The 25747-nt window shown below is 46.8% G+C and overlaps 1 protein-coding gene across 1 annotated transcript; it reads left to right on the top strand.

The window, feature by feature from the left end:
- On the top strand, positions 1-25740 carry LOC106583103 (uncharacterized). The gene is made up of 36 exons (XM_082967807.1): positions 1-879; positions 1011-1156; positions 7183-7374; positions 7782-7863; positions 8027-8090; positions 8186-8351; positions 8455-8561; positions 8694-8978; positions 9194-9284; positions 9372-9458; positions 9593-9805; positions 10055-10254; positions 10526-10708; positions 10819-10963; positions 11122-11268; positions 11471-11701; positions 13468-13661; positions 13709-13878; positions 14177-14346; positions 14687-14866; positions 15023-15157; positions 15282-15425; positions 15513-15751; positions 15916-16075; positions 16279-16446; positions 16621-17056; positions 17201-17376; positions 17618-17738; positions 17902-18065; positions 19503-19718; positions 19880-20104; positions 20219-20368; positions 20563-20763; positions 21737-21868; positions 23849-24022; positions 24117-25740. Exons 2-36 carry the CDS (start codon positions 1022-1024, stop codon positions 24201-24203), a joined length of 5970 nt encoding a protein of 1989 aa, XP_082823933.1. The 5' UTR covers positions 1-879; positions 1011-1021; the 3' UTR covers positions 24204-25740.
- Positions 25741-25747: the final 7 nt, after the last annotated feature.

Below are 25747 nucleotides of genomic sequence, written 5' to 3' on the forward strand. Positions count from 1 at the left end.
TGGAGCAGGACGCACCTGTGGGACGTGACAGAAATCCTGAGATTCCAACTAACTCACAACTTTCTGAACTGTCTGTACAGCAGACATATATTTTTTTGTTTTATAGTTGCTAGTGTGTCGTTCATTTAGATGCGCATTTAACCGCGTGCATCCGTTAATTTTGATCTAAATCGAACGGTTAATCCTATTTGATAACGCTACCAGCGCATGGGACTGGAGCGAAACATTTCTTTTTCGGCCCTTTCTTGCTGTTTTTGGATTAAAATCAACCGTTTCTGAATGAGCGACACGGAAAATTACAGCTCGGATTCCAAATTGGAATCTATAATACAGGTCTTGTCATGGCTCGTGCACTTTTGCACTTCTATTTATCGTTGTTTTTTTTAGCATGTATTGATATTCTTCTGTAAATAATTTATTGTAAATCTTAATAGAAATATCAATAGGCTACCCAATATGTTATAATTATGTAGCCTAGTTGTAATTACAATAGACGTCTTCACTGAGGATGCTGATGGTTTGACACTTCGACAGAGATGCCATGAAATCTGCCCTCTGTGTTATGAAAGTGTATGTATGCGTGCCTTGCAGAGTGTGAGGTCAGTGCTCTATTCTGAACACAGCTCCCTGGTAGACAGGAGTGACTGCTGAGAAGCCACCTGTTCTCGTGGCACTGTGATCTGCAGGGCCCTTAGTTTTAGTCTGTCTCTGAGGAGATTAACTGTAACTATGTGTCTTTGTCTCCCTGCCAGAGGGTGGAGGAGAGTGTGCTGTCTGAGGAGAAGAGGCTGACGGTCCGAGGCGCCTCCCCAGAAGACCCAACTACGTGTCTACCTGCACGGGTCCGAGAGATTGTCACCAAGAACCTCAACGAGAGCTGTGAGTGGCCAACCATCTGATTACTCTACTTTGAATGCATCTGTGATATTTTTGTGTCCTGAATATTGAACAAAGCACTGTGCTCTTCATTAACACGATTGGTTGTCTGACACTCTCTCTCCCCACCCCAGCACCAGGAGCCATGTTCTCAGTGATGTCTGTCCAAGAGGAGAACCGGGTGCTGCAGGTAGAGCTGGGAAGGCTGGAAGACCTGCTGGCCCATAGCAAGGCGGACCGCGATGAGCTGGCTATCAAATACAGCGCAATCAGCGAGAGGGTAAGAGACAGAGAAGAGGAGGAAGAAGATCAGTAAGTAAAATATATAACATTAGATTATCCAGGAAAAGATAACAGGATTGGATGTGAAGCACATAACTAAATGGAGGTTGAGAGAGATAGAATTAAGGCATTTGGTGGGGATTAGTTAGTGAGTTCTCTTCTTAATTATTAGTTTGGACTGGTTGTAGTACTACACTAACCTGGTTTCGAGAGGCCATATATGTGGTGAGTTTAAATGCTTGACCCACCATTGTGGTCTCTAATCTTTCCCGTAAAGGAATAGTAGGTTGAGTTGCCATACACCTGGCACTGTAAAGACCAAGCAGGCCACAGTCAAAGGGACATTTGACAGCCACATATAACAAATACCAATTTACACCATTCCCAATGTTCCTTTCATTGTTTTCTTTGTCTGCTCTGGAGAATTTTGTCCGTCTCCTTGGTTACGGGGACAGGAATGAAGTGAAGTGGCATGTTGCTATGGCGTTTGTCACCCCTGGTGATTGTAAACAGGGGCTTTAGTGGGGAACAGAGGGGGTCAGGTTAGAGGGGGGGACTCATTAGTATGGCATTAGAATTTAGCCTTACTAAATGCGGGTGAACATCAAAGCTACCATGTTATCTTTAATCAGTTTTCTTCATGGTGACACTGATTCAGCTAACCTGCAGTTAAAATGCATAAATAAAGGTTAAATGAAAATAAATAAAAATTAAATGAGTAACTCTTCTGACAAATGAGACTAGTGTAAATTTACCTCTACTGTATCATGAATACACATCACTGCTTAATGGCTAAATGTAGAATACAGAGAGACTTATCTGTATATATACAGTTGTTGGGACCTACAGAGGTTCCTATGGAGACAGGTTTGTGTTTACTACTGAACTGGGGTGTTCTCCATGGAGAGGCCATCATAAACATAACAAATGGTATATGAATTACCATGCCTGGTTTTGCCAATGCACCAAACTGGGCCTGCCATATGGAACCAGGTGGCTGCCAAAAGGTTGAATGTACATATAGTTAGAATCGTAAAAAAATGAATACGTAAATTGTTAGGAACGTAAGAAAAGCCATGCATGAAACGTAATTAGTTCTTTAAACGTACAAACCCTATGCTACGACTATGAATGAACATTTACTACTGGTTCAATTCTTACTTTACGTCTCACTTTACTCGGTTACCGATATACGTACAAACTTTTTTGTCAGGAATGTGGCATCTGCAAAGGACATGAACAGAACATAGCTAGTCGAAGTTAGCTAGTCAATCAAGCAACTCTAGCCCAGATGTTAAGAGTTGCTTTGCAGCTTCTGGTTTAATTTCCAAAATAAAAGTCTAGAGCTTGTTTTAGAACGGCATTTGATAACAACGTTATACCAGTAGATGGCGTAGTATAGGCTTGGGCCTTCAGCAAATGACTTGTGTGAGAATGAAACTATAAAGCCACAGAAGAGCCTTGTCTAGAATGACCGCCTGAGCTGCAAAATAGGAAGTAAATATAATTTAGGCTAGACCTATTCCACTATCTAAATATGCCATGCTGTTGTGTGTTATTTAATGGCCATATAATTGTATAATACATTTTTATAGCCACGTAGGGCTACTGTGGTGATCATGAAACCTAATGAATCTCACTTTTTCCAGTATTTGGGAGCACGGACTGTAGGCCTTTTATTAGGCATTATAGGACTTATATTAGGCTTGTTATAGCCATTTGTGTTGCACAACCCCATCACGCAAAGGCTATATCCATATCAATAAATGAGACAAAACAAAATATGGATTAAGTCTTGGCTATAACCTGTCCTGAGCGAAATAGCCACGGGGTCCCAAATGGTTAAGACTATCTATAGCCTATTCTTACTGCCAGATCTGTTTTCCCTATCAGCCACTGCATGTGCTTCTTCAACTATTTGGTTGAACATTTATTTAGAGGCGTTTTAAGGGTAGTTATAAAACACAAATAGAGTTCTAAAATTATTCCGCAAGACACCAGTTGTACACATCATGCACGCTCTGCGCTTTTTTTGGCTATTAGGCAAATAGGCCTACATTAGGGTATAATGACTTTATGACTGCCTGCCTCCAGTAGGGCATCTTCTGAGGCTGAGGGGTGCTTTTACTAAGGCGCGTGGTGCTGCATGGAGATCACACGCTCTTCAACTCAGCAGCAGTGTCGCGATGGAGGGAATAGCCTATACGGAGACTACCTAAGACCACTGCAACAGAGTTACTGTAAAGTGTAGGAATAAGCTTATGCCAGACCTAGCCTACGTTTAACCTCTCCCTTGTTCATTTCAAAGTCCATATGTTCATGACTCGATCCATATAAATCCTGTCAAATTATTTTAAATTAATATTAACCCTTCCTACAGAATATACTTTGGCAAGATTCTGAGTGATGAAAGAAATGTGAAAATATTCTATAAAAAAATATTTTGAGTGGCAATGACACCAGTGGTCATACATAATTCATAGATTCACCAAACATCTATTATTGTTATTATATGCTTCAATATTCCTGGTAGATACTACTGGTTATGATTCATTATTCCTGGTAGATACTACTGGTTATGATTCATTATTCCTGGTAGATACTACTGGTTATGATTCATTACTCCTGGTAGATACTACTGGTTATGATTCATTATTCCTGGTAGATACGGCTGGTTATGATTCATTATTCCTGGTAGATACTACTGGTTATGATTCATTATTCCTGGTAGATGCTACTGGTTATGATTCATTATTCCTGGTAGATGCTACTGGTTATGATTAATTACTCCTGGTAGATACTACTGGTTATGATTGCAGACAGAGCCCAGAGAATGGGATGGTGCAATATTGAATTAGTCATATTTTGATAAGGTGGATGCATGGGGACGTCCACGTCACCCAGAGATATGCCCATGCTGTAAAGATACACCTAGAGGACTGAAACTTCTCTGTTGTAGCCATAATACAGCTAGTGCTATCTAGACTTGAGCTGGCAAACAGATCCATTACATTAGCTACCTAAATGTGAATTAAACTCAACTGAGGAGTAATAGAGAATGGAGACTTAACTTGAAAACGTGCAGGATACCTCTTTCCGGTTTACCTGACTTCCTTTTTTATACTGTGTTATGTTTGTTCACGTAGCACTCCTCACAGGCTGTTTGGTGTAGGGTTTTTTGTTGGTGAGATGAAACTGCAAAAACTCTAAAAGGTATTATTGTATGTCAGAATTGCAACACAAGATTTGTTCAAGCATAAAATATTAGTCCGTAATCCTAACATGGTGTTTGTATGTTCAAGGATGAAATTTCACATGTACTTTTCATTTTTTACTCATGGTTTTTCTTACGATCCTAACGATACATACATACGTTCAACCTTTTGCCAGCTATCTGGCTCCATACTGCCAGTAGCGCAGATCGGGACATAGACTATATGCTGGTGTGCACTCATGGTCGGGGGGGGGGGGGGGGGGGTGTAATAATATAATATTTAGTAGTTAGCATCCAAAAATGCATTCTGATTGGGCACCTAGCCATGCAATGTCATAAGGTACCGCCTTCATTAGCTTGACAGGTTTTTCTTTTCCTCACAGAGAGGGAAAAAAGGTTGTTTACTTTTGCAGATAGCTACAGCTAGCTTTGTTAAATTTTTGTAGTGGTGCACTGACTGAGTAATTATAGCTAGTTGGCTAATCTTCGATCAGCATGGCTATCCAAAAATGGCTAGGCACTGCCAAGAGCAAAACAACTGAGGACCGATGCCGAGCTCAACGAGCACCCTGCTAGCAGCTCAACCACCGAGGTTGAGGAGTCTAGCAGCAAATACAATACCCGCCCATCTCCCACGCCACCTGCTGACCAACAAGACAGAGAAAGCCATGGCCTAGCACCAGCAGTATGAGGGTAACATCACAACAAGCACCTGCACTGCCGTTACCCCAGCCACTAGCACCTGACGACCTCGGTGATGATGAGCCAGCGCAGGTTTGTCTTACCTGGGCCGCATTTTCATATGGCACACATGCTTATTGAAAGTGATAGAGCCGAGCTTTAAATGTATTACTAACATGAATCACAAAATCCTGGGGCTCTTCGACCCTCCTAACAAGTTACTGCAGTCTGAAGCTACTGATCTGCACACCGGTGTCAAACTTATCTGCAGTATATATGGGCGTGTTGACAAACTGTGATGTGATGCTGGATTCAAAAAGCTTTGGGAGGCATGCCAGGAAAGCACGAGCACACCAGATCCAAGCAAACAAGGAGACTTGTGCGTAAAACGAGTAACGTTATGTAGTTGAAAGCAAAGTGGGTCAGTATGATGGTGGAGATGAGAGGGTGTGTAAACAACAGTTTTTTTTCAGCAGAGTCTTCTTAATGGTAAGCTACAACCATTATGGCCCTGGCCACCATGCCAGAATGATTCATTCATTGGTTGTCCCTCATGTACAGTAAGCCTGGTTGTTTTTTATAAATGTAATGTATAGTTACTTTAGGCCTTTGCTTTTTACTTCAATGCAGGTTAGATTTATCTGTGATTCTTACGTTTAGGTTACATTTATTCGTTTTTGTTGGTCTAATTGCTATATGTGTATAGGGACAATGACCAGTGTAACCTATTGGTTGTCCTCTGAGGTGAGCCCTAGTGCGGTGCTCCTATTGTCCTGGCTGTCCACTTCAGTGGTGCTGAAATTGGCAGCTCATCCTTTCATCCCCCTGACTGGCGGTAGCCTTCTGTCCATGGTCCTGAATTGATGGTTATGGTGTGTGCTGTTTCAATGAGCTCATCTTGGGCTACCAGTCTTCATAGGGATTCTCTTCAACGTTGCATGCTTTCTTGTTTGCAAAATGACAGTTGTTGTTTATATGGCTGCATTTCAGATAGGCCTACATCACAGGAGGTTGGGGAGAACTGGCTCGTGGTAATGACTGGAGCGGAATCAGTGGAATGGTATCAACTACATGGTTTCCAGGTGTTTGATGCCATTCCATTCGCTCCGTTCCGGCCATTATTATGAGCCGTCCTCCCCTCAGCAGCCTCCACTGGACATGTTTTTACATTTTGTATGTTGCAGTAGTATAGGACCAATACCGTGTGCAGCCTACTAAAAGAGGTAGACAAACTTTCACTCTGTTATCATTAATTTGCATTACACACAGTTGTTGTGTGATAGGCTATTGTAAAAGTGATGTCAACACTATGAAGGCACGCAGCTTACTTTATCGCCCCTCCCTGCTCTCTTGCTATAACGTGTGTGTGTTGCTCTCTGAATTGGCATTTACTCTTATTCGCGGCAGATTCAAATTGGCTACTGTCATGTAGGACATTTCACACCAGCTATGAACATAGAATATGCACTTAGTTGTATTTAGTTTGCTTTTCTGAAACTCTCCCATAGAAAATGTTGCACACCTGGAGAAGTGGAGGCTTGGCTTACTATAGATTATGCTCATTGCGTAGTGTCACAGATTCAACTAATGTAGCCTATAGTTGTAGTAATTGATGTTTACATTATGAAGCCTGTGAGAATCTTTGATGGCCTACTGGTGCTCATCCTGTTAGGTGTAGGTCTACCGCAGCTATGGCTGCATTTTGGATGTCATAGTAGGACCAATCTACCTTGTTTTATTAAGACTCTATAAAGCAATACTAGTTGTGCCCCCCATGGATTTAAAATGCCCCCTTAGGCATTTCATCCTGGAGCCATGCCTGGAGGCCAGGAACATTCATTACTGCTGCTTACAACCCCTCAATCACAGAGCCCTCTAAGAAACCATTTTGTTCAGATAGGGTTAGGTAGATGCAAATGGAACCATCTTACGCTATGCAATAATTAATTATGCATTTATAACAGAGAATTATGGTAAAACATTTCAGCATATCTTATTTGACTTTCTAGGTCCGACCACATGGCATACCTGTCCCGAAGAAAAACAGTAAGCAACAGGGGTTACAGTGTGACTCCCCCTGTGTCACATCACCCCCTCAACCTCTCTGTTATGTGTTTTAATCTACATAGCTAGAGCGTGCGCTCTGCCTGGAGACGGGTGACGGGGAGCAGGATTCACCAGAGTCTCGCAGCCTGGCTCAGCAGAACGTGGACCTGCGCCGACGTCTGGATGAGGAGCAGGCGGCCTACAAGCGTAAACTCACAGCCTACCAGGAGGGCCAGCAGAGACAGGCTCAGCTGGTGCAGAAGCTGCAGGCCAAGGTATCACACTATGATGCGTTTGTTTCCATTCACCTCCATTTCATTTGGAGGGTAAAGGGTGTTTTACTAGTTCATTTGTAAGTCTGTAATTGTCTGCCAACCTTGTTAACAGGTTGAGCCTAATGGCGTGTTTTTTTTGTTTGTTTTTTTCCTTATTTTTATTGAAGAACACACAAATGAACACAAAACAGGTAATGGCTGTGTTTTTTTTATGGTTTTAATTTTGGAAGTGAGTTGATGAACCTCATAGATGTCTTCCTGTATGACATCACTGCCTTACATACTCTCCTACTAAGAATTAAAACATTTTATGGTGACAAATAGGAACCTGATGCTGATTATCTAATGTAATCTATGTTATGTCACCAGTCAGAGAGCAGATCACCTCACCGTGTCCTCCCCTCCAGGTCCTGCAGTACAAGAAGAGGTGTGGAGATCTAGAGCAGACTCTAGTGGAGAAGTCCTCGGAACTGGAGCTGCACAGACTGAGTGTTCGTACTGCTCTACATCACTATGGAGACATTCTGAAACAACTAACCATGCCATTTAGTAACAGCATTGAGATCATCTACAATTCACATCGGATGCGTAACTGTGATTCTTATTTCCCTTTAGGGTCGTTGTGTTATGTCCAGCAACAGTCACCGTGGAGAAGAGGTGGATCCATGCGGCGACCTGGAAAATGCTCTGATCCGGTTGGAGGAGGAGCAGCAAAGGTTAGTGATTGTAATCTGCCTGGGCCAATCAGTAATGAAACTAATGACGTACAGAATTCAATGCAATTGATGCAATGCCGTGTTATGCTCCACAGGAGCAGCAGTCTGTCTGCAGTGAACGCCATGCTGAGAGAGCAGTTGGAGCAGGCAGAACTGGCCAATGAGGCACTCAGCCAGGACATACGCAGGCTCACTGCTGATTGGTCCAAATCCAGGGAGGAGCTGGAGCAGAGGGAGTCTGATTGGAGGAGGGAGGAGGAGGTAGGTATTAGAAATGAGTTTTTGTGGATGGCTGTTTTCATTTTTTATATAAGAAACACTTTTCTTATTTTCTGTCACATGCATTTCACAATTTTTCTCTTAGTCTTTCCACAGTTATTTCAGCAGTGAGCACAGTCGTCTACTGTCCCTATGGCGACAGGTGGTGGGCTTCCGTAGGCAGGTCTCTGAGCTGAAGGGCGCTACAGAGAGGTCAGAACAACTAACTGCACAACAAACTGCATGAATGCACCTCATTTTATATTGTGAAGTTGCCACTATATTTGTGCTCTATGGAATTTTTATTCTTTCATATTTCGCCCTCGGTCCCTTTCCCCCTGCCAGAGACCTGTCTGACATGCGTAACAAGCTGGTACAGACCTCCCACTCTATCCAGTCGTCCTGCTCTGGCCTGTCCTCCACGCTGCGCAGCCAGGAGGGAGGGGCACTGGCTCTGGAGCGGGAGGTGGCGCTGCGGGAGGTGGCGCTGCGGGAGGTGGCGCTGCGGGAGGTGGCGCTGCGGGAGGTGGCGCTGCGGGGGCAGCTGGAGCTGCAGCTCAGAGAACGGGTGGCCGAGATGATGAGCCTGCAGACCAGGACAGACGCAGAGAGGGCCGAGCTCAACGCCAGGTCAGGGACAGAGTTGAACACTCTGCTCAGTCATTGCCTGTGTCTCAAATGGCACCCTACATAGTACACTACTTTTGAGCAGAGCCCTATGGGACTCCGACACTGTCTGTCTCTCTGTGTTTACTGAGTGGCAGCCTGGTCTGTCCGGTGGCGGAGGAGGGTGAAGTGTAATGTGCATCTTAGAGATTCAATGGTGTGTGTGTGTGTGTGGTCAGAATGTCAGATGCAGTGCAAGAGTGGGAGAGGCTGAAGGGGCAGACTGAGGAGAGAGACAGAGACATGGCCTCTCTGACCAGGAGACTGGAGGTGAGATTGGCCTGTGTGACCCCAGCATAGAAACTTCCTGTAGCCATTAGCCATCATACCCCTCACTATGGTTCTATCCTCCTACAGGAGCAGAATGGTAACGATGAGACAGACATGCAGGTGATGAGAGCTCATACTGAAACACTGCTGGACACACTGAGAGACATCGCACAGGTACAGCAGTCTCTCACTTATACACACACACACACACACACACACACACACACACACACACACACACACACACACACACACACACACACACACAGCAAACTTTGACCAACCTCCACATTTAAACCCCTCCCTAGACTGTCCTGTCCGATGGGGACTCGTCATCAGAGGCAGACCAGGAGAACACCGAAGCTCCTCTATTGGTTCTGCTCCGTGGCTCCTCCCCTCACCGCTCCTCGTCACCACGGCGATCCACCTCTCCCAGACGCTACTCCTCGTTGGCACCCGTCCCAGAAGCCAGCCTGTCTGCCCTGCGCTCTGCTGTCAACAGCAGACATCTCCAGCTGCAGGTACCCTGTCCCTCTGCTGCAGCTGGACACATTAACACATCTTCTACTATCTAAGTGTTTTTACTGTAGTCATTCCCTGGGATTGGGAATTGAGGCTTCTTATAGCCTGCTTTATTACAATGTTACATTGTCCAACTTTCCTATACAAACATTTCCTATAAAAGTTGTCTTATCCCTTAATTCCTCTGTATCACTTTCAGTATCCAGTGTTCAGTGTCCCACTCTGTCCTCTCTCTCTCTGGTCCACAGGAGGTCCGGGCGTGTCTGTCCTCTGCCCATTCATCATTGCAGACACTGCGCAGACAACTCACAGAGGTGGAGTCAGCCAAGCGAGAGGCAGAGCAGCACAGTCGGACCCTGCAGGGAGAGAGGGATGGAGTTCAGATAGAAAAAGACACCACGCAGAGAGAGAGAGACCGTCTGAAACAAGACAGAGACACACTGGCTAGGTACAACCAGGAGAGTCCGCAAGCAGACTTATAAAACACCTTGGGTGATGGAAAACCCTTTAGGACCATGAACTGTCTTCCCTCAGTGCACTGGTTGAAGAACAGGCCTTAGTATGCATGGAGAGAGGAGTAGCTAATGCTACAGATATTATAAGTACTAACAGTTCACTTTATTGTGAGGAAGCACACATCTATCCTTTCATGCAGTTTTACAGAAATCTCTAATCACCATGTCCTGTGGTCCTCTGTGTCTGTGTGTCTGTCCTCTCAGTGAGAAGATGGCTGTGGAGAAGGCAGCCCAGACAGCTCTGATCAAGGCCCAGATCCTGCAAATGGACGTTGAAAAGCTTCAGCAGGCCGTGACTTTGGCCCAGAGAGAGAGGGATCACGAGAGAGAGGAGAAGGAGGCCGTACTGCAGGAGAAAGACCGAGCCAAGGCTGAGACCGAACGAGTGTGAGTGAGAGAAGAGATCAGCGAAACCAATTGTCATTGATAGGGTGTGTGAATGGAAAACAAACCCTGTGGTCATGTCTCTGTGTCTAACGCTGTCCCTGTCCCCACAGTCAGAAGCAGTGGGAGCAGAGTGAGAGCTGGGCGTCTGTCCAGCGAGGGGAGCTGTCTGTAGTGAGAGAGACCTACCACCAGGCGGAGGTAGAGAAGCAGCTGCTGGAGGGGGAGAAGGCCCAGCTCACTGAGGCTCTGACCCGGGTAAGACACACAGACAGACACGGATGATGTCACTCAAACTCTCTGGATCCTCTTGTTTGGATGTTACTATTTGTTCCTGACTTCCACTCCTTGTAAGTTCATCCCTTAAAAGTTCACCCATCCTCTCTGTCCTGTATGTTTTCTCCTCTGTACCACAGGCTGAGAGCAGTAATGCAGAGCTCTCTCTGCTGGTCAATAAGCTTCACTCTGAGGTGGCTGCCCTCCAAGACTCTCTGGCCAAGATGGGCAGCATGAACGAGGGCCTGGCCCAGGACAAGTCTGACCTCAACTCCATCATCTGCCAGGTGGGACACAGTGGGACTAACACTTGTGGGTGAAGTCATATAGGACTGATGCAAGAGTAACCATCAAAGCAAAGCATCGCTCTGGCCTATTCTATAGGATAGGTATCATGGTATGCCCTCCTGGACCTCTTCAATTTAGGCCTTCCTCACCCGTTCACATCTCATACGTGTCCATGTTTCTCTCTCTCTGTCTGTCTCTCAGCTGGAGGAGGAGAAGGCCCACATGCAGGCGCAGAAGCGTGAGGCGGAGCAGGAGAAGCTGACCATCAGAGATGAGCTGGTCCGAGTGGAGCAGGACAGACTAGAGCTGGACACCGCCCGCCTCGCCCTCCACCAATCACTGCAAGAGTCCGAGCTGAGCAGGGTGGGAATGGAGGCGGAGCTTCAGAGTCTCCGGGCAGATAGATTGAAGCTGCAGGACAAAGTCACTCAGGTAAATGATGAGTCTCCACTCTGAATGGGAAAGTGGCATATGATAATGTGTCTTCTCAGCAACAAGGAGCTTCAGTAATTAACAAAGCATGATCATCACTGAGTTCTGAAACCTCATTGTTCCAATGAATCTGTCTGTAAATGTGTACAGTTTTACTGCATGTACAGTGGGGGAAAAAAGTATTTGATCCCCTGCTGATTTTGTATGTTTGCCCACTGATAAAGAAAGGATCAGTCTATAATTTTAATGGTAGGTTTATTTGAACAGTGAGAGACAGAATAACAACAAAAATATCCAGAACAACGCATGTCAAAAATGTTATAAATTGATTTGCATTTTAATGAGGGAAATAAGTATTTGACCCACTCTCAATCAGAAAGATTTCTGGCTCCCAGGTGTCTTTTATACAGGTAACGAGCTGAGATTAGGAGCACACTCTTAAAGGGAGTTACCTGTAAAAAATACACATGTCCACAGAAGCAATCAATCAATCAGATTCCAAACTCTCCACCATGGCCAAGACCAAAGAGCTCTCTAAGGATGTCAGGGACAAGATTGTAGACCTACACAAGGCTGGAATGGGCTACAAGACCATCGCCAAGCAGCTTGGTGAGAAGGTGACAACATTTGGTGCGATTATTCGCAAATGGAAGAAACACAAAAGAACTGTCAATATCCCTCGGCCTGGGGCTCCATGCAAGATCTCACCTCGTGGGGTTGCAATGATCATGAGAACGGTGAGGAATCAGCCCAGAACTACACGGGAGGATCTTGTCAATGATCTCAAGGCAGCTGGGACCATTGTCACCAAGAAAACAATTGGTAACACACTACACCGTGAAGGACTGAAATCCGGCAGCGCCCGCAAGGTCCCCCTGCCCAAGAATACATATACATGCCCATCTGAAGTTTGCCAATGAACATCTGAATGATTCAGAGGACAACGGGTGAAAGTGTTGTGGTCAGATGAAACCAAAATGGAGCTCTTTGGCATCAACTCAACTCGCCGTGTTTGGAGGAGGAGGAATGCTGCCTATGACCCCAAGAACACCATCTCCACCGTCAAACATGGAGGTGGAAACATTATGCTTTGGGGGTGTTTTTCTGCTAAGGGGACAGGACAACTTCACCGCATCATTTGACGGGGCCATGTACTGTCAAATCTTGGGTGAGAACCTCCTTCCCTCAGCCAGGGCATTGAAAATGGGTCGTGGATGGGAATTCCAGCATAACAATGACCCAAAACACACGGCCAAGGCAACAAAGGAGTGGCTCAAGAAGAAGCACATTAAGGTCCTGGAGTGGCCTAGCCAGTCTCCAGACCTTAATCCCATGGAAAATCTGTGGAGGGAGCTGAAGGTTCAAGTTGCCAAACGTCAGCCTCGAAAACTTAATGACTTGGAGAAGATCTGCAAAGAGGAGTGGGACAAAATCCCTCCTGAGATGTGTGCAAACCTGGTGGCCAAATACAAGAAACGTCTGACCTCTGTGATGGCCAACAAGGGTTTTTCCATCAAGTACTAAGTCATGTTTCGCAGAGGGGTCAAATACTTATTTCCCTCATTAAAATGCAAATAATTTTTGACATGCGTTTTTGACATGCGTTTTTCTGGATGTTTTTGCTGTTATTCTGTCTCTCACTGTTTATATAAACCTACCATTAAAATTATAGACTGATCATTTCTTTGTAAGTGGGCAAACGTACAAAATCAGCAGGAGATCAAATACTTTTTTCCCCCACTGTACCTGTGTATCTCTGCTGACAGTTGTGTGGCGAGGTGAGCTCTCTGGGGGCGGAGTTGGGCATGGCCCGGGGTGAGGAGCAGAGACAGGGCGTGGCCCTGGAGGAAGTAGGGCGGGGCAGGGTGGAGCTGGCTAGAGAGAGGGCGGGGCTGGTTGTCCAGCTGACTGCGTCAGAGAGAGAGAACACCAACCTGACTGAGGAGCTGGCCGTATTCAGGTGAGATCTGTGTGTGTGCACGTGTGTGTGTGTGCACGTGTGTGTGTGTTGAAGAATTGGTCCCTAATGTGTGTGTCGTGCCCCTGCAGGTCGGAGCGGGAGGCCCTGGAGACCAGCCTGTTTGAGGTGCAGCAGCAGCTGGTGCAGCTGGAGTCTGGCAGAGAGCAGCTGGAGACAGAGATCCAGAGCCTGCGGCTGCGCTGTGAGACAACCACTGGTGAGAAATGGAGAGAGGGAGAGAACAGGAGGAGGAACCAAATGAGTGAAAACAAGATGGTAGTGGCAGTGTGACAGAGAGAGCATCAACAAGAAAGACGGGAGTATTGATATGTTAGGATGAAATATTGAGGAGCATTGATGAAGCCATAGAACATCAGAAGAAAGAGGGGAAACCAGATCAAGTGTTAGTAAAAAGGAGTTGAGGAGATTGATGGAGAAATGATGCTATAGCCATTACATGACTGTCTGAACACCGGTGTGGAACTGCTCATCGTGTCCCCTATTGTCCTGTGTAGCGGAGCTGAGGCGTGTGCGTGTTGATGGGGAGAATGCATTGGCACAGAGTGAGCGGGAGAGAGAGGCTCTGAGCCAGGCCCTGAGCAGCATCCAGCAGGAGTCCCAGCAGGCACTACGCATCGCCATCACTGACCACCAGGAGGAGGCAGAGAGACTGATCGCTGAGAAGGTGGGGGGATGGAGGTGCTCAGACTGTAGAATTATTATTTTTCTAACCTTTATTTAACTAGGCAAGTCAGTTAAGAACACATTCTTATTTATAATGACGGCCTACAGTAGTTCTACTAAACTGTCTAGGTCTGTTTGGAGAGGTTTCTGCTCTAGCAGTTAGATTATTGTAAGGATGGTTTTACTTGTATCCAGTACTATTAGGATAATAGTTATTTTTCTTTCTTTTGCCGAAGGTGCCTCAATGTGTGTCTTGATTCTACTCAGTTGTTCGTGTTCTTTATTTGGGCTGGTTAGGTCTTTACAATGAACATCAACAACGGAGTGTGTTTGTTCTCCAGGAGGCCCTGCGTCACAGTCTGGAGTCTGAACAGGAGGGGGCACTACGACGGGTCAGACAGGAGGCCGAAGAGCAGCTCCTCAGAGCCGAGAGAGACCGGGAAGACCTGAGAGATGAAGTGAGGAGTCTGCAGCATGACAGAGACCAGAGTCTGCTACAGGCAGAGACAGAGAAACAACAGGTCAGTCACATCTGAGAGACCAGACAAAGACACCATGTAATAGAGATCAGACTTTGTAATGAAGTGCAGAGCAAATAGTGATAAGAGATAACTACCTTCATGAGGTTGTGATCCATTTGCCCAGTTGTAGAGGCCCTTTCTATTGCCCTCTCTCAGATGCTGTCCCAGAAGGAAGCAGAGAAGGCTGTGCTGTCTGAGAGAGTGTCCATCCTGCAGGCAGAGCTGGGTACTGCAGCCCTGGAGCTGGACAGACTAGCCAGGGAGGCAGCTCATTACAAAGACCAGGAGAGGGTAATTCTAGACCACTTTAGAACCCTGTGCCCGTTCTGTACTATCATGAATTGTTCTAAAATACATGAAAAGGCTAAACATGTATGTGTCCAAACTCTAACGTCTCCCTGACTTTTGTCTGTAGGCCTCAGTGGGGGCTCTGACCGTTGAGTTACAGGAGCTTCGCTCTCAGCTAGAGGATGCTGACAGTGTTCATGATCGGGAGCTACACAGGCTGCAGGAGAACTGCACTGACCTACAGACACACACTGACATTGCACTCAAAGAGGTAAGGGACGGTTAGAGTCAGGGATGGAGCCGGTGACCATTTCTGGTTCAACATTTCTTCACCACTCTCCCTAACTTCCTATTCCAGTTGGAGGAGTGCAGAGCTTCTCTCTCAGCCAGTGAGGAGAGCCGAGACCAGCTGAGGCGGGACATGATGGAGATGGAAAGGTGCCTCAACCAAACCCGGGACACTGGAGAGGGGTACAGAAGGGACGGGGTGGAGCTACGGCGCACCCTCGGTGATGTCACCAGGGAGAGAGACACTCTCAGCCTATCAAATGCCCAGCTGAGAGAGACACTGAGAAGTGCAGATACTGAGAGAGTCAGGTAGAGCTTGGCTGCACACCTCCCACATGTTCAGTACTAGTGTCACTGTTGGGTCGTAAATCCTAAAGAAAGCATCTATACAAAAGTGTGTAATGTTTGACATTTTAGTTTGACTGAACTCTCACTGCAGTAGTTTCAGTACTAATATTGTGTGTGTGTGTCAGTGTAAAGCGTCAGTGTGAGGAGAAGGAGCAGCGGCTGGCTGTTCTGGAGGAGAGCCTGTCGTCTGCCCAGAGAGAGGTGGCGGAACTCCGCAGCTGTTTGAGAGAGGTCGAGAGGTCACGACTGGAGGCCCGGAGAGAGCTGCAGGAGCTATGCAGACAGGTCCATCACACACACGGTCACAACTCTGAAATAATTTGTTTTATAATTTTACATTTATCGGTTTACCTTAAGTGCTGTGGAACACTCTAAATAACTTGACTAGGCATTGAGTTTTTGCTATCCACGTGATCTTACCAGGAAAAACTCCAGACTTTGGCATAGACATAGTCTATAACTTGTCCTCCATCCGATCACTCCATCAGGTGAAGGTGCTTGATGGAGAGAAGGAACAGAAAGGGAAGGAGGTGGCTGAGCTGCAGACGCGTCTCTCCCTGGAGGAGCAGAGAGAGGAGGAGAGAGGGAGGGCGATGTTCTCTCTCAAACAGAAGCTGGTCGAGGCTGACACAGCCAGGATCTCCATCAAGAAAGAGGTGAGGATGGTGGAAGACATTGAGGAGGGTGTAGAGTGAGAGTTTAGGCTTGGTTTAACATAAAACTTAATCAACCTCCCTCTACACATCCCTTTCTGCTGTACCTCTCTTTCATCTCTATCCTTCCCTCTCTCCTCCCTCCCCCTCTCCTCCCTCCCCCTCTCCTCCCTCCAGGTGTCCATCCTCCAGAGGCGTCTGTCAGAGTCAGAGTCAGGCTGTCGGGGCTGTGAGAGGGAGCTGACGGCCCAGCTGCAGGAGGCCCGGGGCTGTGAGAAGAAGCTTCAGGATGAGGCCAGGAACCTGTCCCTGCGGGCCCAGACAGCCCAGGACTCCCTCACCCTGTCTAGCCTGCAGCTCAGCGAGGCCCAGGGCCGCCTGGCAGCCACAGAGGCAGAGCTGGCCCGGTCCGAGGCCGGACGTAGGGAGCTGGAGTTCCGCCTGGGCAGCCTGCAGTCGGCGCTGACCCGTACACTGGGCATCGGGGCGGGGGGCCGGAGCAGTGCCAGCTGGGGCAGGAGCCCCAGGGGGAGCTCCCCAGCAGCATCCCACAGCAGCATCACACGTCACCGTAGCCTCTCGCCCCTACGCTGCTCACTGTCGCCCCCTAAAGGTGAGGGTGAACCCTTGCCAAACATCAATGTGAAAGCGGGCTGTAATGTATTGTATTTACAGAGACAAACAAAATCCTGAAGAATACTTGATGGGATTGGAGTTATACTTGAAGAATTACACTGATTGTCATTTTTTCTTCCAGATTTTGGAGGTTCGACCCCTGACAACACGTTGGGCTGCTCCAGGCCGATCTCCCCAGAACTCCCCGATCTCCCCAACACGCCCCTCCCCATGCCTCTGCCTGAGCTGGACCCTGAGACGCTGCGCTGTGGCCTTCGAGACTTCCTCCAGGAGCTCCGAGACTCTCGGAGAGACAGGGTACTGTAGACATGATGCATGTCAGTCCAGTATCATATAAACATATAGATTCTACATTTTATTTACCATTCCGTCAGACACATTTATTAACAGACTGAACACTTTTTTTCAAACTAAGTGATTTCTCTCAGTATTGTGCTAAACAATTGTACAGTAAATCTCTGTAGCACTGAAATGTGAATGTATATGATAGAAATGGTCTGTCAGTGCACGTTGAACTGTGTTTCATGTTGTTTTTTAGGATGGGGCTCGCTGTCAGTTGGGTGCGCTACAGAGTGAGCTGGAGGTGGTGACGGGGGAGAGAGACTCCGCCCAGAACCACCTTTCTCAGCTACACAACACACTACAGGAGTGCCAGGAGGGTGAGCCACACACAAACCATAAGAGGGCCAAGAGAGTCATTTACACAGTGAAGTCATTCACAGCCATCCAATGACCCAGGAAGGGCTCACATTATGCACACATTGGCATATAGACCTTGTCTGTGAATGCTTCAGTGTTGTGACTGTCTGTGTTTCCGTCCAGGTAAGCGTAGTGTTGACGGGCGTCTGAGCTCCACCCAGGCTATGCTCCAGCAGCAGGAGGAGACTGTGAGGAGGGGAGAGAGGGAGAGGAGGGCCCTCACTGACAGAGTCAAGGTTCTGGAGAGAGCCCTGCAGAATGCAGAGACGGACAGGAAACACACACAGGTACACATATTGCAGAGACTGAAACACACATAGAGTAAACATACTCTCACACAAACACATACTTACTGAATGTAGAAGAACTTCTCTGACTAGGACTCTTGTGTCTGCTAACACAATGCTGCACACTGACCTGCCAACACTGTCATATGGTGACCCTGCAGGGAGCTTTAGCTGGGAGCAGAAAACTGACCGTGAATGTCATAACAACAGATGCCACAGAACACTGAGTAATAAACACAACTTCATGTCATATCTCTGGCCAAAGCAACTCCATATGTCCAGCCCTCACACAACCCTAGGAAACACAAGAAAAGTGCTCTCTGCTTATGAGAGAGAGAATTTATGATTATAGTTAGAGGGTCAAAATCAAATGGTCAGGTGAATGGTTTCTGTTGCTGGAAAGAGAGGGGTTAAATTTGGTTAGAAGAGGGGGGGATTTAAGCATTAGAGGGAGTTGAGAGAAGGAGGGAGGGATGTGGCCAGCTATGGATCAAATGTGTGTTATGTCTGTCTGGCCTCTCTGTGAGAGTGTTTGTGGAGCGTCTGGCCTCTCTGTGAGAGTGTTTATGTCTGTCTGGCTTCTCTGTGAGAGTGTTTATGTCTGTCTGGCTTCTCTGTGAGAGTGTTTGTGTCTGTCTGGCCTCTCTGTGAGAGTGTTTGTGTCTGTCTGGCCTCTGTGAGAGTGTATGTCTGTCTGGCCTCTCTGTGAGAGTGTTTATGTCTGTCTGGACTCTCTGTGAGAGTGTTTATGTCTGTCTGGCCTCTCTGTGAGAGTGTTTGTGTCTGTCTGGCCTCTCTGTGAGAGTGTTTGTGTCTGTCTGGCCTCTCTGTGAGAGTGTTTATGTCTGTCTGGCCTCTGTGAGACTGTTTGTGTCTGTCTGGCCTCTCTGTGAGAGTGTTTATGTCTGTCTGGCCTCTCTGTGAGAGTGTTTGTGTCTGTCTGGCCTCTCTGTGAGAGTGTATGTCTGTCTGGCCTCTCTGTGAAAGTGTTTGTGGAGCGTCTGTGTTTGCCCCTCGTGTCTAGTTCTATAGCTCTCTACAGCAGGGGTACTCAACTACTATTTGAGAAAGTCCAGTCACACAAATTCCCTAAACGGCATAGGTCCGGATGGATATTGTCATTACTTGGCTTAGTAACAAACCCCCACATCGTGACCTATGCAACCCCCAAACTGTTCACACCTCTCTTGTTGGTAGAGATACATTTTTGCAGTTTTAAAGCAAATTTCCTGCAATTCTACACACTTTGCCATGTCTTATGTGTACCTGAGTGACTCAACCAAAACAATGTAGTCGTTGAGTATGGCTGCTCTAGTCTCTAGCCCTCTCATCAGACAAGCAGCCTTTCTGCTGTCAGACTGTCACATACTGTCAGACTGTCTTTCTCTCACTCTCTCCTTCTCTTTCTGTCACTCTTTCTCCCCCTCCTCCCTGTAGGACCAGTTGAGTAAGCAGCGTGCGGGTGAGGTGCGTCTGGAGGCTGAGCGCAGGCGACTGCGGGAGGCCCTGGAGGCTGCCGAGGCCCGGGGGACCAGGGTGGAGCTGGGGAGACGCAGCCTGGAGGGGGAGCTGCATAGACTCAAACTGAGCCTGGGGGACAGGGAGGCTGAGAGCCAGGCCACCCAGGAGCGCCATGACGTACTACTCAAACAGGTAACACACTGGATGGACACTCTTATCCACATGTCTATGAACAGATACATCCCTGATAGAGGCAGGTTATGCTGAGATTTAACCAGAATCAAATGGGAATACACTTAAACCGTATACACACTCAAAGCACTAATACACACTGTGTTGTGCATCTGTCCCAGGTGGCGGAGGGGGAGAGCCGTGTGACGTCGCTCCAGAGAGAGGTGGACAGGCTGAGCCAAGCTCTGTCTAAAGTCCATGAAGGAGAGGCCTGTCTCAGAGAGAAGACCCAGAACCTTTCACAGAGCCTCCAGGAGGCCACGGCTGCCCACAGCGCCACCCAGGGGCGCCTGGTCGCACTGCAGAAGACCCTGGGGCTGGCCGAGCAGGACCGCAGGCATCTACAGGTGGGCGGAGAGGAACCCTTGATGGGACAGTATGGCTGAATGGTTCATCCCTGTAATTTAAATAGGATTACAGCAAATTGTAATGGGCAGTGAATGGAGTGTTGCTGTGTTCAGGAACGAGTGGATGGAGCGCGGGCCTCCCTGGCGGAGGGGAAGAGAGGCATGGTGGCCCTCACTGAGCGAGTGCAGAGCCTTCAGACTGAGCTGACCCAGAGCGAGCTGAGACGAGGAGAGCTGGAGGCAGAGCTGGCCCACACACAGGAGGTGTGTGAGAGAGACTTTTACTCATACATAATCATTACCTCAACACTAACCTTATGCACACACACAGAAGGATAGGGGTAAAGACATAGCAGGGGCATGTGAAGAATTGAAATGGAGAAAAAGAGCGAGAGAGAAAGAGACATAGGTCTGTATCTCATCTGTATAGCTGTTCCTTCACCCTGTTTGTCTTGTAGGCCCTGCGTCAACGGTCCACCAGTCTGACAGAGGCCCAGCACAGTGCCCAGTCTGCCCAGGCAGAGAGAGCGACTGCAGAGGAGAGGCTGCGGGGGCTGCAGAGGGCCGTGGCCATGCTGGAGACAGAGAAGAAAGATGCGGAGAGACAGGCTGTCCGCCTGGAGAAGGACAGAAACGCACTGAGAAATACACTGGACAAGGTGAGACGAAAACAAGACCGTGAGATAAACACCAAACACAACAGGCATCAGGAATATACACGGAGTCTGGAAACACTAAGAACACCTTCCTAATATTGAGTTGCACCCCCCCCCCCCCCCCGTCGTTCTCGCTCCTGTAGTTTCATGCTTTACAATATCTGTAAAGGACGACCTTTCCTCACACAGGAAGTGGCACAGGTCCTAATCCAGGCACTTGTCATCTCCCGTCTAGACTACTGCAACTCGCTGTTGGCTGGGCTCCCCGCTTGTGCCATCAAACCACTACAACTTATCCCGAATGCCGCAGCCCGCCTTGTGTTCAACCTTCCCAAGTTGTCCCATGTCACCCCGCTCCTCCGCACACTCCACTGGCTTCCAGTCAAAGCTCGCATCCGCTTCAAAACCCTGGTGCTTGGCTAAGGAGCAGCAAGGCAAACGGCCCCTTCCTACCTTTAGGCTATGCTCAAACCCTACACCCCAACCGAGCGATCCGTTCTGCCACCTCTAGTCTCTTGGCCCTCCCACCCCTACAGGGGGCCCACTCAGCACAGTCAAGGCTATTTTCTGTCCTGGCACCCCAATGGTGGAATGAGCGTCCCCCTAACGTCAGGACAGAGGAGTCCCTACCCATTTTTCGAAAACGTCTGAAACCCAACCTCTTCAAAGAGTATCTGAAATAAATCCCACAGCACTTGTCTTTTCTTACTAGCACTGACTTTATTGAGGGGAAAATGTAACTACTTTATTGAGGGGAAAATGTACTTCCTACGACTGTAATAGATGGTTTTCTCACTATCTTGAGATGAACTCACTAATTCTAAGTCGCTCTGGATAAGAGTGTCTGCTAAGTGACTAAAATGCCAAATCTAATTTTCTATTAAAATGTGGAATTGACTGAATTAAATATGAAATGGACCCTAACCTTTGAGTGATACTGAGGTGATTGTGACCGTTTGGGACTGTCTCTTGTCAGGTGGAGCGTCAGAAGCTGAAGACTGAGGAGGGCAGCATGCGTCTGTCTGCAGAGAAGGGCCGCCTGGATCGCTCCCTCACCACCGCAGAGCAGGAACTGCAGAACGCACAGAGACAGATAGCACTGCTGCAGGTGGGCAGGGACTAGTAGGGAGAATGTAAACCCTAGAGAAAGGCAAAGAAAGGTGAACTTTACTTCAGAGGGTAGCAGTAAGGTGACAGTGACTGTCATGAGATGTGGCTGTGTTTCCTCAACATGTGGATCATCTTATTTCCCTGCTAAATTAGTAGAATTAATGATGGAGTCAGGAATTAGTTATTCATTTGACCTTTATTTAGTTGGTTGGTTCTGTGTGGGTCAATGTGGTAATGAAACAATCATTTACATTACGTTTTTCCTAGGCGCCCACATTAGTATTTTACTGGGGTCAAACTCAATTTGATAATGCAAAGCAGTCAAGTCCCATAGCATATGATTGTAAGATAAAAATCAACCCCTCCCCCAACCACCAGTAAACCCCTAATTTACTGAGGTGATTGGCTGATGTTGGTGTCCATGTTTTATTTGGCTGCTTTGTGAAAGGAGAAGTTGGTGGACGTAAGAAAGAAAAATGTCATTTTCTATGGCGAGTGTCTCAATGTCCGGTGTTTGTCTAGTCATTGCCGTAATAGAAGACCAAGCTAATTTCTACTTTGTAGTTTGTCTGAAATTCTCTGTACAGATAAGTGAGGGTCTAGTCAGGTGAGATGGTGCTTTTGTTGCAGATTATTGTACTTTCCTCTTCATTAGTTTGACCCTCCCAGAGCGCCTGTCTGTTATTCCCTGAGCTCTGGGGGTCATGTTCACTTTAAAGTCAGCCAAATGAAACCCCATGCAGGCGGGAGTTGGAATCACTACAAAATGGCTGAAGCCCCTGGCCCTCTGGATCTAAAAGCATCTGCTGCTAGTTAGATGTCTAATGTTGAGCAGTTAAGCAGAATTGTTTGGCTTGTTTGTTCTTGGTCTGGACCCTGATGGTATCTGTTACGACTGAAGTTTTATAAGAACGTGCACATCATCCTTGACATACATTTTGTACATAAATGACGTGATGTAGCCTAGCTAGTAGGCCACTGTTGAATAGTATTTTACTGTGGACACTTTAAATAGTTGGAATTGTAAGAGTTATTTCCCAGTCCCTTTCTCTGTGATTGTCATTCTGAATGGAATACAGAAAGAACAAAAAAAAACTGTCCTCAAACATTTACATCAAAAGTTGCAAAGTTATGGGCAAAGACACAAAACATCCACATCAAATTAAATATTTGTCTTGATCAAATAACATGGAAAACAACCACATTTTGTGCAGTATTCATTTAACATCCTTATAAAACACTTTTACACAATGTAAATGTACATTAGTGTATTGCACATAGGCTGGTCATCTAGGTTTGGACCTGTAGACTTTCCATCACCATGAAGAAAAACAGTACAGTAATGGAGTAAATCAAATGGTTTGTGATGATGTGGCTAGAGCATGGTGCTTGCAATGTGGCTAGAGCATGGTGCTTGCAATGTGGCTAGAACATGGTGCTTGCAATGTGGCTAGAGCATGGTGCTTGCAATGCTAGTGTTGTGGGTTCGATTCCCTCGGGGGACAAGTACAAAAAGTATGAAAATATATGCACTCACTACTCTGGATGAGAGCAGCTACTAAAATGGAAAAGGAATGAATAGACCATTTCAGTTTTCACATAGAAATAAGTTGCATTTGCAAAGTATTTCAAGAAACTGGAAAACATATATCAAGTATTATCAGATGAACTCAAGATACAAATGCTGGTAAATACATTTAGTTAAAAATGTTCTGTACTAGTCCTGTATTAACAGACCTATATAGACGTCTGTAATACTGGGCCTTTACTAGTCCTGTATTAGTGGACGGATATAGACATCTTCAGCACAGGCATATTTTTTATTCTGCATCCCCGAACTACTATGCCATGTATTGTTGACATACCTCTTGTTAGCACCTAGAAAACTACCCTTACCCTAAGTCTCTGACTTGGTGTTTCTGTGACCCAGTGATTAACACTCCTCTCTATCTGTGTCTATGTCTCTCTGTGTATCCAGGCCCAGCTGGCTGAGATGGAGCAGTCCCACAGTGAGAGTGAGAGCTCTGTCCTCCAGCGTGACGAGGTGCTGCGTGAGACGGAGAAGCTGAGGGTCACCCAGAGGGAGGCAGAAAGGATTCTGGCTGCACGGGACAGAGCCCACCGCCACCGGGTCAAAGGCCTGGAGGAGCAGGTGTGTACAGCCACAAGGTCAGAGGTTAAAGCACAAGAAGACAAACCCTGAATGTCTGTGTGTCAGTCCCTGACCCTCTCTGTCCATCCCACAGGTGTCCACTCTGAAGGAGCAGCTACAGCAGGAGATGAGTCGTAGACAGCCCTCTCTACCCACCTCCCTCATATCTGGGGGGAACTGAGCACTGAGCAGCGCTCCCTGTGTCCCTCCATGGGTACTACAGCCCACTAACAGCTCCGGAACCAGTCACATCATCAGCTCCTCTGTCTTGACACATGTCTTGACACGCGCCTCTCCTCCTACTCAGGGAGAAAGTCAGCGACACCACGGGAGGAGACTGTGGGTGATAGAAGTGTCATCCAGTACAACAGAGGAATGAGATCCTCATCTCTGCCAGTATATACAGTTGACCAGGGTTCCCTTCCACACACACAAAGGGAGAACAGTCTGAGTCACTGTTTGAGCACTAGGCAACAAATTGATCAGTCCTATGAAGAAACTACTGTACCGCCCATCTTGATAGTATTTGGTTGAGATTGACCCAACTAGTTTGCCTGGACCAATAGATGGACACTGTTATATGTAGAGCACATGATGGGACCACATGAGATGAACTATTTATGCTGTGTGTGTGTGTGTGTGTGTGTGTGTGTGTGTGTGTGTGTGTGTGTGTGTGTGTGTGTGTGTGTGTGTGTGTGTGTGTGTGTGTGTGTGTGTGTGTGTGTGTGTGTGTGTGTGTGTGTGTGTGTGTGTGTGTGTGTGTGTGTGTGTGTGTGTGTGTGTGTGTGCTGAACAAAAATATTAATGCAACAATTTCAAAGATTTTGCTGGGTTACAGTTCATAGAAGGAAATCAGTCAATTGTACTAAATTCATTGGGTCTTAATCTATGGATTTCACATGACTGGGCAGAGCAGGCCCACCCACTTGGGAGCCAAGCCCAGCCAATCAGAATGAGTTTTCCCCACAAAAAAGCTTTATTACAGACAGAAATATTCCTCAGCACCCCCCATCCCCCTCCTCAGACGATCCCGCAGGTGAAGAAGCTGGATGTGGAGGTCCTGGGTTGCACGTGGTCTGCAGTTGTGAGGCCAGTTGGATGTTCTGCCAAATTCACTAAAACAATGTTGGAGGCAGATTATGGTAGAGAAATTAACATTGAATTATTTGGCAACAGCTCTGGTTTTTGCAGTCAGCATGCCAATTGCACACTCCCTCAGAACTTGAGACATCTGTGGCATTGTGTTGTGTGATAAAACTCTACATTTTAGTGGCCTTTTATTGTCCACGGCACAAGGTGCACCTGTGTAATGATCGTGCTGTTTAATCAGATCCTTGATATGCCACAACTGTCAGGTGGATGGATTATCTTGGCAAAGGAGAAATGCTCAGTAACAGGGATGTAAACAAATTTGTGCCCAATTTGAGAGAAATAAGCTTTTTGTGTGTATGAAACATTTCTGGGATCTTTTGTTTCAGCTCATGGGACCAACACTTTACATGTTGCATTTTATTTTTGTCCCAATTTGTAAGTCGCTCTGGATAAGAGCGTCTGCTAAATGACGTAAATGTAAATGTTCAGGATTCTTGTAACAAACTAGAAATAGCACATATCGAAGTGCATTATTGATAACTATTAGGATTATGGATTATTTGAAAATGAGGGAACAGTTGTGTATCTGGAAGAAATTAATGTTGATAAAGGATCTTTGACTACAATGCCTGT

This window comes from Salmo salar, chromosome 22 (assembly GCF_965601325.2).
Source record: "Salmo salar chromosome 22, fSalSal1, whole genome shotgun sequence".
Taxonomy (NCBI): domain Eukaryota; kingdom Metazoa; phylum Chordata; class Actinopteri; order Salmoniformes; family Salmonidae; genus Salmo; species Salmo salar.

Bases quoted from the DNA above. Each gene is read 5' to 3' on its own strand.
- LOC106583103 (XM_082967807.1), top strand. From the start codon at position 1,022: ATGTTCTCAGTGATGTCTGTCCAAGAGGAGAACCGGGTGCTGCAGGTA. The intron at 18,066-19,502 runs GTACACATATTG...TCCTCCCTGTAG, and splicing joins CGGACAGGAAACACACACAG to GACCAGTTGAGTAAGCAGCG. The intron at 20,764-21,736 runs GTGAGACGAAAA...GTCTCTTGTCAG, and splicing joins TGAGAAATACACTGGACAAG to GTGGAGCGTCAGAAGCTGAA.